This window comes from Callorhinchus milii, unplaced genomic scaffold (genome assembly GCF_018977255.1).
Source record: "Callorhinchus milii isolate IMCB2004 unplaced genomic scaffold, IMCB_Cmil_1.0 Scaffold19, whole genome shotgun sequence".
NCBI classification, from domain to species: Eukaryota; Metazoa; Chordata; class Chondrichthyes; order Chimaeriformes; family Callorhinchidae; genus Callorhinchus; species Callorhinchus milii.
Window position 1 is genome coordinate 459,469 of NW_024704760.1, and position 15,613 is coordinate 475,081.

The following is a 15,613-nucleotide window of genomic DNA, read 5'->3' on the forward strand; positions in this document are numbered from 1 at the left end:
TGGCTGTGTGTGGATGTGACTGTGTGTGTGTGTGACTGTGTGTGTGTATGTGGCTGTGTGTGTGACTGTGTGTGTGACTGTGTGTGTGTGGGGGGCTGTGTGTGTGTGACTGTCTGTGTGTGTGACTGTGTGTGGCTGTGTGTGTCTGTGTGTGTGACTGTGTGTGTGTGTGACTGTGGCTGTGTGTCTGTGTGTGTGACTGTGTGTGTGGCTGTGTGTGTGACTGTGTGTGTGGCTGTGTGTGTGTGACTGTGACTGTGTGCGACTGTGAGTGTGTGAATGTGTGTGTGTGACTGTGTGTGGGGGGGGGGCTGTGTGTGTGTGACTGTGCGTGTGTGTGTGTGACTGTCTGTGTGTGTGTGTGTGTGTGACTGTGTGTGGCTGTGTGTGTGACTGTGTGTGGCTGTGTGTGTGTGTGACTGTGTGTGTGTGTGTGTGACTGTGGCTGTGTGTCTGTGTGTGTGACTGTGTGTGTGTGTGACTGTGTGTGTGACTGTGTGTGTGTGACTGTGACTGTGTGTGTGACTGTGACTGTGTGTGTGTGACTGTGACTGTGTGCGACTGTGAGTGTGTGTGTGTGACTGTGACTGTGTGTGTGACCGTGTGACTGTGGGTGTGTGTGTGTGACTGTATGTGTGACTGTGAGTGTGTGTGTGACTGTGGGTGTGTGAGGCCGTATACAGACTACAATGCCCACAATGCCCCGACGCCCTGTGTGACTCCCATCAGCTGCCGAGAGCGAAAGTGCGTCAGTTCTCAGTCCGGACCTGAGTCCTGTTCCCCGCGGGGAGAGCGCCGCACAGAGCCCGAGCGGCCGCGGGGACCAGAGGGACAAACCCCCGCCACCGGCCACCGCCCCCCGGCTCGACAAGGTGAGAGACACAGGGACACACACAGAGACAGACACACACACACACAGACTGACACAGAGAGACAGACACACACACACACAGACTGACACAGAGAGACAGACACACAGACACACACACACAGACTGACACAGAGAGACAGACACACAGACACAGACTAACACAGAGAGACAGACACACACACACACAGACTGACACAGAGAGACAGACACACACACACACAGACTGACACAGAGAGACAGACACACAGAGACACACACACAGACTGACACAGAGAGACAGACACAGACTAACACAGACAGACGGGATCAGTGCGGCCGCACAGTGGTTACTTCCCGCGATACATAGTAACGAGTTGTCGCTACAATGTAACCGGACACCGGCGGCGGCTCCGCAGAAGTTTCACAGCGTTTAGCGGAGTTGTCAGAGAGGGGGGGGGTCACCCCGGGGGGGGTCACCCCGGGGGGGGGGGGGAGGAAAATCAGAGGCACCGGGGGAGGGAGGGGGGAGGGGGCTGTTGACAGCCGCTTCCCCGCAATCTCGGGGCTGATTTCGCTGTTTACGATCCCCGCAGCCCCCCCCCCCCCCCCCGCAGCGGCCTCTCGGGCGCCTCAGACAATCGCTCAGCGCCGCCCCCGACCTGAGCCCAGGCCCGAGCCCTCCCCGGGTGTGTGGATGTGGGGAGACCAGACTCCCGGGAGCTGCTACTCGCTCGGTCTGAGCTGGTGTTGGCTCCCCCCACCCCTCTCTCTCTGTCTCTCCCGCCCGATCTCAGTCTCCCTGTCTGTCTCTCCCCCCCGGCTGTCAGTTTGTCTCTCCCCCCCTGGCTGTCAGTCTGTCTCTCCCCCCTGGCTGTCAGTTTGTCTCTCCCCCCCTGGCTGTCAGTCTGTCTCTCCCCCCTGGCTGTCAGCCTGTCTCTGTCTCTCCCCCCTGGCTGTCAGTTTGTCTCTCCCCCCCTGGCTGTCAGTCTGTCTCTCCCCCCCTGGCTGTCAGCCTGTCTCTGTCTCTCTCCACTGGCTGTCAATCTGTCTGTCTGTCTGTCTCCCCTGGTATGTGTGTCGGTCGCGCTGGATTCCAGTAGGGACAGCGTTCCTATGTTCTTGTGACAGGCGCCTCTGGTACCTGACACAAGAGACAGTCAGTGTCAGGAAAGGATGTGCCTGGGTGGGGGGGGAGCATGACAGGCCCAATCCCCCCATCCTCTGCCTGTGGCACAAGAACCTCTTAGCCTGGTGAGGAGAGGAGGGGGGTCTGTCTGCACCTTATCAAGTCTTCGAGACGTCTCAAAGTGCTTCACAGAATATACAGTAAAGTGTTGTGAATGTGTATTTTGTGGGCGAAACACGGCAGCCAATTGCGCACAGCAGCGTCCCCACAAACAGCGGTGGATTAAGAGAATGAATCAATCCATTACACAGACAGTTAGCGCTCTGTTACACTGCCCTGTTTGAGGGGCACTGTATAAATGTAAGTTGTTGTTGTTGGCAAGAGAGGCTTTCGACTCCAGTTAGACTCCACCTGGAGTACAGTGTATAGCTCTGGTCAGGCCACACCTGGAGTACTGCACTGGTTGATGCGTTGTACACAGTACCAGGCCCCAATCTGTGCGGAGGAGAGCAACAAGTTGTGTGTGTGTGTTTGTGTGTGTGTCTGTGGTGTGAATGGCATTGTCTGTTCACTACTGTATTATACGGCCTCAGTGACATTCGAATTAAAATGAGGAAGTGGAGCTGAGCTTTTTATGTACAGGGTGTCAGACAGATGGGGGAGGGGCTGATGGGGGTGGGTGGGAGAGGGCGATGAAGCAAAGACAACGCAAATAGCTTGTGGGCAGTGAGATGGGTGGGAGAAAGGATTGAGGAAGCTGATGAGCAGGTGGGTACGATTGGGGAGGGGGTGGAAGAAGGAGAGGGAGGGGGAGGATAGTCAATGCGGAAGGGAAGGGGGAGCTAAGAGCTAATATTCCTCTTTCTGAAGGTTCTGCTAGTTCCATTGCTAGTTACCATGGTGGGGGGGGGGGGTAACTCGGTTATTTTGCAGAAGTCTGCCCACTTCTTGTTGGAGTTTGAGGTTGAGGTTTACACCTGTTTCTGGGTCACAACTGAGAACTGAGAATTTCAGTTGGACTTAGCTCCACTATCACCCCAGAGAAAACCACTCACTAACTTCACAGCTCTTTGTGGGACGTCGCTGGGTACACATTGGCTGTCACATCTGCTTTGGTCAGCCGGGTGTCAGAGACATGTGTGGAAGGCCATCACTGTACTTAAGAAGAGCATCCAAACCAAACTGAGATTTCCGTGCATCCCATCTACACATGGAAATCCCAAAGATAGATTGTTGTAATGGAAAGCGCTCTCTCTCTCCCTCCCCCCCCACCGCCCCCAGGAGGGACCCATGCTGCTTAACTAATTCCGGAAAGTATTAGGCACAGGTTGGCACAAACCATGGCTTGGGGACCCCAGAGTGTATGTTGGGGTAACTGCTAGAGTCTGACCAGCTAAAACCACATGGCTTGCCATTGAGAGCGCTGTCTGGCAAGCTTTCCCGCTGCTTGTACAAATGTGATGTTTTGTGTTGCTGTTGCCTGGTGTGAAGTTGACTCCGAGGCTCCAGGTACCTGATCTGATCCGAGTGACTGATCTCAGCCTGGGTTACAGTCAGCCATGTTTACCTCTGTCCTGGCAATGATGGGATCAGTTGCCGCTAATTGGGTTAATGCAGGCCTGTTTGTACACAATTAACGTGGAGACGGTCAAGCTGTGACCATGTGAGCGGCTGCTAGTTGCCTTGCCTTGTCCAAGGGCATGCAGGTAATTCACGGAGATGGTTTAAGACAATTTCTGGGAGGGGGGGTTCGGGGGCTAGGAGAAAAGTGCAGCTATTTTATTGAAGAAACCTTGCCTGCATGCATTTCCATATTGCATTGACACCTCATTTTACCTTGGTGGTTTGCAGACAGATTGGGGGGGGGGGGAGTTGGAGAACGGTTGGAGGCTTCTTGGGGAAGTGGGTTCCGTGTCTCTTTAAACAGCAGCGACAGTGTACACGTGTCGTGTACCTCAGCACGTCTCTGCTAAAGGGAATCTAATTTATACTGAACTTTTACCCTCTCGCTCAGCCACCCTCTTCCAATTACTGTGTCTCCATCCCCGGCCGGTCAGCTACTCACTCCATCCGTGCTCCCTGCACACTCCCCATTCCCCCCCCCGCCACGCTCCCCATTCCCCCCACCCCCACGCTCCCCATTCACACCCGCGCTCCCCATTCACACCCGCGCTCCCCATTCCCCCCCACACTCCCCATTCCCCCCCCGCACTCCCCAGTCTCCCGCGCGCTCCCCATTCCCCCCCCTGCACTCCCCATTCCCCCCGCGCTCCCCATTCCCCCCCTCCACGCTCCCCATGTCCCCCCAATGGGTTGACTCATTGGAGGTGGACGCCAGTAGAAGGAGTCAAAAATCTGCAGTTCTTGGGTAATTGTAAGGTGGGGGGGTTGGGCTGGGGGGAGAGTGGGGGTTGGGCTGGGGGGAGAGTGGGGGGTTGGGCTGGGGGAGAGTGGGGGTGTTGCGGTGGGGTTGGGTTTGGGCAGTGGATGTTGATTGTGATTTTTGTTGAGGAGATTGTAAAGTTACACAACACTGTGGTTTGTGCGTCTGTAGTTCTGCTTTACAAGTATTTGCAGATCTTGCGGAATCTTCCCCCTCACTCCTCCCCCCCCAACCTCCCCCCCCCCCCCCCTCCTCCGAGTCGCTTTGTTGTTGGAAAAACCTGAAGTTTGGAAACTTTGAGTCCGACTCGAGAGAGGGATTAAAAGAAGGAGCTGCAGTTTTTATTAAAGGGGAGGGCAGTTTCTTATTAAAGGGGAGGTTGGGCCCACGGAATTCCCTGTGGACCCAATGATTGTTGCTGCTCCGGAATGAAACACCGAGGCATCTTCAGTGCAAATGGTGTATTGCTTAAGTCGTTTCCTCTTATCCTTGGGGGGAGACGAGGGGGATGGGCAGGGGAGGAGGAGTGTTATTTGTCAGGTACCCTGAGGTGTGTGTATATATATATATATATATATATCTCCTGTGTAAACCAGAGAGACATGGAGTGGCCCCATTGTGTGGCTGACCTTTGGGTTCTGACCCTGTGCTGAGATTATGAAGGATATTTTGCTAATTTTCCAACTCTCTGTATCTCTACCTCTTTACTGGATGGAGTGAGTTGTCAGGGCCGGTTGTGGGAGCCCAGCAAATTGGGGGGGGTGGGGGGGGTGGCAGCATTTAAGAGGGAATTAACACCTGGGGTGGTGGGAAGAGTACAGGGAGTTGGCATTTAGTATTGTTGGAGACACCGTACTTCAGACAAGACATTAAGCCAAGCTCCCGTCTGTGCCCTGTTCAAGCTACTGTTAAAGATCCCACAGTGCTATTGGAAAAGAAAAGAGAGTTTCTCTTTCTCTCTCTCTCTCTCTCTCTCTCTCACTCTCTGTGTCCTGGCTGGCAATCACCCACCCCCCAGATAAAATCGCTCATTCACTTCACGGGAACATCGCGGGGAATATCGCTAGGCCTAAACTGGGCTGCTGCACTCGCCCGCAAGTCACCACACTTGACCGCAAACTGTAAGTGTTTTCATGTGTATCAAACACAAAAGTCTGTGGAATCCTGTAGTGCGGTGGTTAGAGCGCGCGCCTCGTAAGCGAGAGGACCTGGGTTTGATTCCTGGCTGCAGCGAAAGGTTGGGCAAGTTTACTTACTCCACACACCTCTGTTTACCAGCAGTAAGTAGGAACCCAGTTGTTAGTTGATTGTTGGATCGCTTTTCCAGAGATAATAATCCCTTTAAAAAAAAACACACAAAAAAAATTGGTGACTCATTCCACGGCTGTTTGTGGGACTCTGCTGTGTGCAATTGGCTGCCGCGTTTCGCCCACAGAATATACAGTCAATTCACTTCATAGTATATTGTGTGAAGCGCTTTGAGACGTCTCAAATTTGTGATAAGGTGCTATATGAAAGGGAAGGATTATTATTAAAAGTTTGTTTCACTGCGATGCTGGGTTTGGGGAGTGAGCGATTGTCAGCGAGAGAGTTCCCCAATGACTGTCAGCCTATCCCCCACTCCCCCCCCAGCCCCCCCACCACCAGCTTCCCCGGGAGCATTTATGCTCCTTAATTACCTCATGAGTCACTCATCCTGGAATGTCCTGATGGACACGGTGACAGGAGAATTTGACATTTTCCAGGAAGGACTCAGTAAATTGTTTTGTAACAGGATCTCTCTCTCCCTCTCCCCTTCTCTCTCCCTTGCGAGGAACGTGTGGCACAGACACGGGATTTGCTGTGTGTGTGTGTGTGTTTGCGTCTGGTGTAGAGGAACTGACAGTTGACAGCTCCCAACAGGTTCAACCCCCCCCCTCCCACCCTGAACCTGAGCAAGTGGGAGAGAATGAGATGGATCTGTTTCACTTGTTAACAGGTTCCTTGTCAGTGGCTGTGCCCCAGCCCCTCGGTCGCTCTCAGGGTGAGTTGAGGGTGGGGGAAGCTGACTATGGAGTTCTCCCCCTAACCCCCCCACCCCCCACCCCCCACCCCCATGGGAGAGCTCAGTGCACAAAAGGTTAACGGAGACACAAGCATCTTTTGATATGAATAATAATAATAATCCTTGCATTTGATACAGCGCCTTATCAGGACTTTGAGAATGTACAATATACTGTGAAAGTGTATTGACTGTGTGTATTGTGGGCAAAACGCAGCAGCCAGTTTTTATTATTCCTTCGTTGTGAGGAGAGCTTGTCAGCAAGTTCTCAAGCGGGGAATGTGTTGAGCAATTTCCTGATTGAATTCTCTCCCCCCCCCCACCCACCCCGCACACTCCGGCCAATCCCCAATCCCAATCCAGTCAGGCGTTTGTCACAGTCAGGCCAGCCCACAGTCAAACTCACTGGCAGAGATTAGCAGCTGGAGGGAGATCACTCGGTTACACAAGGAGGGAGAGAGAGAGAGAGAGAGGGATCGCAGAGGCTGAGATAAAGAGAGAGAGAGAGCTGTGCAGTAAAATATTGCTGGACGTTGCTGTATTCAATTGGCTGCCGCGTTTCCCCCACAAAATACAGTGTATCCTGTGAAGCGCTTTGAGACGTCTTAAAGACGTGATAAGGCGCTGCATCAAATGCAAGGATTATTATTGATATTATGAATGAAGACCGAAGGGAAGAATTGGACTACAATCTTTGTGAATGTCTTAAATTTCCTGGCTAGTGCCTACCACCACCCCCCCCCCCCACCCCACACACACATACACACACAGCTGTTGTGTCTGTACAGCACTTCCTCTTTTCGGAGGGCGGATGAGGGCTTTATCTCATCCCCCGGTGACCGGAGAGGAAACTGGCCCACAGTGATAAGCTTCTCTCTGCCTCAGGCAGGGGGATTCAGGGTCCCAGCCCCACTGTGTGAGTGATTATCAGCTCAGGGCAGGTGGAACCCAGTTTCTAGTCAGACACTAAGAATAATCAGTGCACAAACTGACAAAATGTGTCAGGGTTTTTTTTTGTGTGTGTGTGTGTGGAAGGGGAGAGGAGGGGAGAGGAAGGGTGGAGTACTGGGCTGGGGTGAGGTCAGAGCACCTGTGAGTTTTGGTTGAGCCCAGACTGACTGGGATGGGTGGGGATGGGGGCATTCCCCTCTCACTGCCCCCCCCATCGAGGGAACAACCTCATTCCATTTGGATTCCACAGCATAAACCTCGCTCGAATGTGCACTAGACACTCAATAATAATAATAATCCTTGCATTTGATACAGCGCCTTATCACGTCATTGAGGCGTCTCAAAGTGCTTTACAGAATATACTGTAAAGTGTATATTCTGTGGGCGAAATACTTGTTATTGAGGGTTGACTGAAGCTGAGACCATTTGAAGATGAGATTAGAGGCTCACAATCATTAACAATCACTGTTAGAAGCTGTTTTGTGATTTGCAAGTTCTTAACCAAAAAAAAGGAAGTCTGCCAAACGAAGCCGGTTAATGTCAGGGATTATTGTATGTCAGTGTGACTGGTACAGACACGTCACGTGTGAACACACTGAGCCTGGCAGCAGCTAACACAGGTGTAACACAAACAGGGAGTGCCTGTTTACCACCCTCACCTCACCCCAGCCCTTAGGTGTTCAGCGGCTTACAGGCTGTTGACAGGAGGTTAATCCGCTGGGGCTGGAATGGACATGACTCTTGGCTGTGTGGCTGATAAGTTAGAGCAGTTTACGCTCTAGTCATCAGGCTGTGTCTGTCTGTGTGTCTGACTCTCTGGACTGGCCTGACCAGATCACACTGGGCACCGTATCTACCAAAGGCCATCGATGATGGTTGACAAGAGCACGAGGAACATTCTGGAATAGGAGCCTGTCCATTGTGGATGAGGCGCAGAGTTTGATGATGGTAATCGGTGCATTTGATACAGCGCCTGATCAAGTCTTTGTGACGACTCAAAGCGCTTCACAGAATATACTGTTAAGTCTAATGACTGTGTATTTTGTGGGCAAAACATATACACAGTCATTATCCAGGTTGAGAGCTGGGAGTTTGTGTATGTCAATGTGTATGTGTGAGTGTCAGTGTGTATATCAGTTTGTGTATGTTTGTCTTTGTGTGTGTGCGTATGTCGGTGTGTGTGTGTCTTTGTGTGTGTATGTTGGTGTGTGTGTCAGTGAGTGTGTGTAGCTCGGCGTATGTGTCGGTGTGTGTCAGTCTGTGTGTTTGTCTCTGTGTGTATGTGTGTGTCAGTGTGTGTTTGTCAGTGTGTGTCTGTGTATCAGTGTGTGTGTCTGGGTGACCAGCTCCTATGGTTTCGGCTGGGCCTGAGTCTGTGCTGCAAGTTTGGACACGTCTGTGTGTTTTGGAAAGAAACCCTTGGTCTGTTTGTGCTGAGTTTGTTTTCCAGTCAAACTGACAGACAGAGAGCATCCGAAACCCAGCAGCGTCTCTCAACAGCAACAACAACATTACATTTGTACAGAGCCTTTCATGTCGGGAGGACAACCCAAGGCGCTGGACAGTCAGTGTTTCGGATCTCTCTCTCTCCCTCTCTCTCAGTGAACGTCTCTGTCAATGACATCGGGGCTAATCTCTGGGTTATGGTGGACAAAGTGCTCCGAGACGCTGTATAAATCCAACTGGTTGTTGAGGGATAGTGCTGTGCACAGTCACTACACTTGTCAGCTACTCCCCAGGGAGATGCTTGGACACTGTAGGTGCAGGGGGCGGGGGTCGAGTGTGTGTGTGTGGGGGGAGGGGGGGGTTGGGTGTGTGGGTTTGGGTGTGTGGGTGGGGGTTTGGGTGTGTGGGTGGGGGTTGTATGTGTGAGGGGAGGCGGGGGTCGAGTGTGTGTGTGTGTGGTGGGGGTGTGTTGGATGTGTGTGTGTGTGGGGGGGGGGGTTGGGGTGTGTGGGTGGGGGTTGTGTATGTGTGTGTGGGTAGGGGGGTGGTTGTATGTGTGTGTGTGTGGAGGTGGGGGAGGCTCGTTGCTGGCTGTGGGTTGGGGCCGAGTTGTGTATAAGCTCCGCTCTGTGCTGGGAGCGGGGACTAATAGTGGCTGTGTGATGGTTCCCCCCCCCCCCACCCCCACACACACTCAGCCGCTGGGCTGTCAGTGGCCATTGTGCTCTGGCTACAAGGGCAGCGTTGTTAGTGCTGTGTGTGTGTGTGTGAAGCGTCCCCCAGAGCTGCATCTGCCTCACACGCGAGGTGGGGGGGAGCCAGTGTACAGCTGTTCAGGGTACAGTGTCGTGTTCAGTCCATGAAATATACCCCCATCTCCCCCCCCCCCCCACCTTGCCAGTGTTTGTGCCCCAGAGAGACGAAGTTCGGGGATTTCCACCTCGGCCCCTCTGGGGTGTCGCGCACGTGGCTGGTGTGTCTGTGTGTGAGTGTGTGTCTCTGTATGAGTGTGTGTGTCTGTGAGTGTGTGTCTGTGTGAGTGTGTCTCTGTGTGAGTGAGTGTGTGTCTCTGTGAGTGAGTGTGTGTCTCTGTATGAGTGTGTGTCTCTGTGAGTGTGTGTCTCTGTGAGTGTGTGTCTCTGAGTGTGTGTCTGTGTGAGTGTGTGTGTGTCTGTGTGAGTGAGTGTGTGTCTCTGTGTGTGTGTCTCTGTAGGTGTGTGTCTGTGTAAGTGAGTGTGTGTCTCTGTCTGTGTGGGTGTGTGTCTGTGTGAGTGAGTGTGTCTCTGTGTGAGTCAGTGTGTGTGAGTGTGAATCCAGGCAGTGATGAGGAGCAGTGGTCTGGCTGAGATCAGTCACTCAGCACAGAGCAGGACTGGTGCCTGTGACCGTGTACCTGGTGCCAGTTTGCTGTGTGGGGCTGTCAGCGTCTCCTGGATGTCATGTGTGTGTGTGTGTGGGGGTGGGGGGGGGGTGGGGGGTGATTAATCACACTGCCATGGTTAGCTGCCAAGCTCGGAGTTTGAGGAAGTGAGTGTTTCAGAGTTAGTCTGGTGGGAAAACCCATTATGTGTATTTGTGTCTGTGTATTTGTGTGTATGTATGTGTGTGTGTGTGTGTATGTATTTGTGTGTGTGCATTCCAGAAGAGCTCATCCCATTCCCGAGTGGGGCAGATTCCCGTGTGTAGGTGGGGTACATGTGTGGAGCTGTCAGTCTGGGTTTGGAGAGTAATGGGGTGTCTGTGTGTGTGTGTCTCACACCAAACCCCCCCCCCCCCCCCACTGAATACGTGCCCTCTGGTGATAGCTCACACACACTACAGGACAGCGCTGGGGAAGCTGAGCTCAACCTGCATTTAATACAAAACAAACCTTCCCTTTGAGTCAGCACTTTATCAGGTCAAAAACATCTCAAAGGGTTTTTACGGTAATTACTGCCCGATGTCGTGAACTGTGTATTTCGTAGGCGAAAGTGGCAGCAAATTGCGCACAGCGACAGCCCACAAACAGCCACAAAGTGTTTTTTTGGTCAGCCGGGCGTCTGACACACTGCGGAAGCCCATCATAGTGCTCAAGAGTCTCCAAACCAAGCTGAGAATTCCAGGCCTCCCACCTGGGAATACAATACAATACAAAACTACATTTGTCTAGCGCCTCTCACATCAGGACGTTGCCCCGGGGCACTGGACAGTCAGGGAAGATAGATTGAAGTTAGTGTGTGTATGAGTGAGTGCTCGCGTGTGTGTGTCCCACATTCTCTCCCGCAGACACTAACGCTCCCCCTCTCTCTCTGTTGGCAGGGTCTGTGTGTGGCTGGAGTGCGCGGGCCTGACAATGGCGTCCCGCACAGGGCTGCGGTTGCAGCTGATGCGAGAGCAGTTGCAGCAGGAGGAGCAGCGGGAGCGGGAGCAGCAGCAGGCAGCCGTGCATTACATGCAGCACCGCATGGCGGTGACGGCCGCCAGCACCCCTGCCATCAACGTCAGCAACTCCGCACCCCTGCAGCCCCGGCCACAGGTCCCTGTGGAGATCTTAAAGGTAACTGTCGCTATAGTAATAATAATAGTAATAATAATAATAATAATCCTTGCATTAGGTATAGCGTCTTATCACGTCTTCAAGATGTCTCAAAGCGCTTCACAGAATATACTGTAAAGCGAATTGACTGTGTGATTTGTGGGCGAAATGCAGCAGCCAATTGTGCACAACAGTGTCCCACAAACAGTCGTGGATTGAGTGACCCAATTATTACTATTATTTTGTGGGGAGGGATTCTTACTCCTGGAAAAGCAATCCGTCAATCGACTGACAAGTGGGTTCCTACTCACAGCTGGTACACACAGGCATGTGTGTGTGTGACGTTTCCTCCAGTGCTCGCATCTGCCTCACAGAGGCGTATGTGTGGAGTAAGGAAACTTGCCTAAGGTTTCACCCTTCCCGGCAATCAAACACAGGTCCTCTCGCTTGCAAGCAGTGAGTTTACAGTGTGCTGTGGCCCACTCATTAACTCGGTGTCTGATCACACTCATGCGTCTGTCCTGTGACCCGGGGTGACTGGAGCAAACAGTAATAATAAATGCTAAAGGACCTCAATACAACCTGCTAACCTGGCAGTGAATCCCTGACCAGGAACCAGTCACTGGCTACTTGACTAATGTGACGACTGGTTACTGTGTGTGTGGCTTTGTCACTGTCAGGCAGTCACTCAGCCTCTCACGAGCCAGTCTATGAAAGGTCAGGGATGAGGACGGGGGTGTGGAGTGGTGGGGGGGGGGGATTTCCTGGAACAAGACAAAGAGTGATTATAATGCAATATGTGGGTGACATTTGGTTATAGTATAATAAGTGGCTTGTGCAATGAGTGGCTGATGGGGGTCAGAGCTGGGTGGGGGTTCGGGGCTGGGGTAGAGCTGGAGTTGGGGGGTTTTGGGGGGGCTGAGGGCTGCTGGGGGCTAATGTCCTATTGCTGTGTGCAGGTACAGACACACCTGGAGAACCCCACCAAGTACCACATCAGACAATCCCAGAGACAGCAGGTGAAGCAGTACCTGTCGACCACGCTGGGCAACAAGCTGGCCAGCCAGGCCCTAACGGCTGGACACTCTCCCCAGGCCCCCACCGTCTCCCCCGGCCTCCGCAATGATCATGTCATCTCCACCTCCACCGGCAACAGCGCCCCCAACAGCCCCATGGCCCTGCTCAACATCGGCTCCAACCCCGAGCGAGAGGTAAGCACCCAACTGGAAGGCGGGGCCGGTGGTGGGGGGGGGGGGCGGGGGGGAGGCGGGGCCGGTGCGGGGAGGTGAATTATTATTGGAAGAAGTTACTTTATTCTGTGGGGGGGGTTAATTGGTTGTGGTTGAGATGGAGCTATGTGTTGGGTGCGTGTGGTGTGTGTGCCAGGCGTGTGCCAGGCGTGTGTACCATACTGTGGTGTCTCCCCAGATGGATGATGTGATTGATGACATTATCAGCTTGGAATCCAGTTACAATGACGAGATCCTGACCTACACAGACCCTGTCCTACCTCTGCCCAACACCGTGAGTCAATGCCAAACACTGCCCCCCGCGCTCTCTCTCTCTTCCTCTCACACATACGATCTGTCTCGCTCTCACACTCTCTTGTCTCTTTTTCTCTCTCTCTATTTTCTATATCTCTCTCTCTCTGTGTGCCGCACACTCACTCGCTCTCCAGCTCACACGTGTTCTCCCACTGTTTCACTCAATCACACTGACTCTCTCTCGCATACTCACACACTCTCTCTCCCCTCCACTCACCAGTTGCCGTTGGCGAGCAGTACGCTGGAGGTGTTCGAGGGTCAGGGGCTGGCAGGGCCGGTGCTGGGGGTAACGAGCAGCTCTTGCCCTGCGAACATCGCGGTTAAAAAGGAAATGTCAGGTAATGCATCCGTCAGCCACATCAAGCGAGTGGTCCCCACCAGCAGTCTGTCCGCAGGCCCACAATTCTCCCGGAATCAGCTCTCCTCTCCTCTCTGTGGCTGTGTGTGGGACGCTGCTGTGCGCAATTGGCTGCTGCGTTTCATCCACAAAACGTACACTTTACAGTATATCCTGTGAAGCGCTTTGAGACGACTTGACCACGTGATAAGGCGCTGTGTGCCAACACCAGGATGATGATTATCATACAATCCTGCCGCGCTTCGAGACGTTTTGAATGTGAAACGATCTGAATGTGATGTTCGTGCTCGTGTCAGGTTTCTGAGCTCACAGTGTGGGCTGTGGTGCTGGGGCCAGTCGGGGGGGGGGGGCTGCAAGGTGCAATGCTAGGGCGCGGTGTACACGGTGAAGCCAGGATCGCCGTAGCCTAACCAGTCGCCTGTTTTTCGCCAGATGCAGAAGCTCGAGCGTTGGCGAAAGAGCGACAGAAGAAAGACAACCATAACCTGAGTGAGTAACAGCCTCGAGGGGCTGAATGGCCTCCTCCTGTTCCTGTCGTCATGTGTATCTTTACAGTCACGCCCTCGGCTGTTACTGGAGGCACACGGTGACTTTGCTGAGCCTGACGTTCCCGTCTCTCCCTTTCTCCAGTCGAACGCCGGCGACGGTTTAACATCAACGACCGGATCAAGGAGCTGGGAATGATGATCCCCAAATCTAACGACCTGTAAGTGAGCGGCTTGTTAATGGCGACCACTCACCCTGCGCGGGGCTGAACCCCACCCTCCAAACCCCCATCTTCCCCCAACACCCCGGGGCCAGAGTCTTAAATCTCTCACTGTGTGAACCAGAAGCCGGTTTAGTGAACAAGTCAAACCTTTTCCTTGTAAACCCCAATAACCAACACCAGTCTATGTGATGCTCTGTGAGCATGTTACCTGGGTACAGGTGAGGTGAGGGCTGGGGTGGGGGGGGTCTGTGCTGCCCCCTGACCGAGGTTCTCTCCGCAGGGACGTGCGCTGGAACAAGGGGACGATCCTCAAGGCCTCGGTGGAATACATTAAGCGTCTGCAGAAGGAGCAGCACCGCACGAGGGAGATGGAGACTCACTCCAAACGGCTGGAGATGAGCAACAGCCAACTGCGCTTCCGCATCCAGGTACCAGGGTGGGGGGTCGGCAGCTGTCAGGGGGCTGGGGTGTCAGGTACCTGGGGGAGTGGCATCATGTGCTGGGGCGGGGCATTGGGTACCAGGGGGCGGAGCATCGGGCACCTGGGGGCGGGGCATCCAGGTACCTGGGGTCTCTCCCACACACTCCCCCTTTCCCCCCTCTGTGACTCACACACTCTCTCTCTCCCCCCCCCCCCCCCGCCCCATCAGGAGCTGGAGATGCAGGCTCGTGCCCACGGGCTGTCCACAGGCTCGGGGCTGGTGGGGGCCGAGCTGTCCTGCCCCTTCATTAAGCCGGAGGAGGCGGTGGAACCGGTGGAGGAGAATGTGATGGATGGGGTGCAGCCCCCACAGCCCTCGGCAATAGTATTGCCACCAACGCTGGACTTTGGCCAATCGCTGGAGTTGGGGGAGAGCGGGCTGGGCTTCCCCGAGACCCTTGGCCACTTTGCCGACCTTTCCTTCGGGGCCACTCCGCGGCGGGATTACGAGCTGGACGCGATGCTACTGGACACCATGTCTCCCCTCGGCCGAGACCCCCTGCTCTCCTCGGGCTCCCCTGCGGCCTCCAAAACCAGCAGCCGCCGGAGCAGCTTCAGCATGGACGAGGCCGACATCGTGTGAGGCAAACCAGCTGCCAGCGGCGATCACCATCACGCTCTCCGGGCCTCCTGCCGCTGATGGTGTTGACCTAACGGGAAAGTCATCCTTTTGTTCCCCGAGCGTTTCCCAAACGCCTCCGACTCCTCCTCTCGGCAAGTCATCCCGGATTCCCCCGCCCGCTGGTGTTCCCAGATTTGACACCATCGCTCGCTCTCTCCCGGCCGCTCCTCAGCCCATATGCACAGAACATCTCTGGGAGTCCAGTAGCTCAGTGGTTAGAGCCCTCTCCAGCGAGAGGACCTGGGTTTGATTCCCGGGCGGGTCAGGGTAAAATGTTTGGGAAGTTTCCTTACTCCACACGCACACACGCCTCTGTTTATCCAGCAGTCAGCAGGAACCCACTTGTTAGTCGATTGGCGGATCACTTTCCGGGGGTAATAATCTCTTCAAAAAAATAATAATAATTTGTCACTCAACCCATGACTGTCTGTGGGGACTCTGCTGTGTTTCACCCACAAAATATACAGTCAATTCACTTTACATTATATTCTGTGTAGCCTGGCTGGCTGGTGGGAGGGGGCGGAGGGGGGAGAGAGAGGTCTATATGAGCTAAAATGTATATTTATTTCAAATTCAAACCAATCAAT

At 53.9% G+C, this 15,613-nt stretch overlaps 1 protein-coding gene across 2 annotated transcripts; it reads left to right on the top strand.

Annotated features, from left to right (window-relative positions):
* The first annotated feature begins 631 nt into the window (after positions 1-631).
* Positions 632-15,273, top strand: tfeb (transcription factor EB). 2 transcript variants are annotated; one of them, XM_042342218.1, is made up of 9 exons: positions 632-872; positions 11,096-11,333; positions 12,272-12,523; positions 12,741-12,836; positions 13,077-13,194; positions 13,647-13,703; positions 13,845-13,920; positions 14,204-14,351; positions 14,574-15,273. In XM_042342218.1, exons 2-9 carry the CDS (start codon positions 11,130-11,132, stop codon positions 14,985-14,987), a joined length of 1,365 nt encoding a protein of 454 aa, XP_042198152.1. In that variant the 5' UTR covers positions 632-872; positions 11,096-11,129; the 3' UTR covers positions 14,988-15,273. The 2 variants fall into 2 exon arrangements, with proteins under 2 accessions (XP_042198152.1, XP_042198153.1); XM_042342219.1 differs by having other exon boundaries at positions 13,653-13,703.
* The last annotated feature ends 340 nt before the right edge of the window (positions 15,274-15,613 follow it).

Excerpts from the sequence above, each read along its gene's own strand:
- tfeb (XM_042342218.1), top strand. The coding sequence starts at position 11,130 with ATGGCGTCCCGCACAGGGCTGCGGTTGCAGCTGATGCGAGAGCAGTTG. Across the intron at positions 12,837-13,076 it reads TCCTACCTCTGCCCAACACC|TTGCCGTTGGCGAGCAGTAC; the intron begins GTGAGTCAATGC and ends TCCACTCACCAG. Across the intron at positions 14,352-14,573 it reads AACTGCGCTTCCGCATCCAG|GAGCTGGAGATGCAGGCTCG; the intron begins GTACCAGGGTGG and ends CCGCCCCATCAG.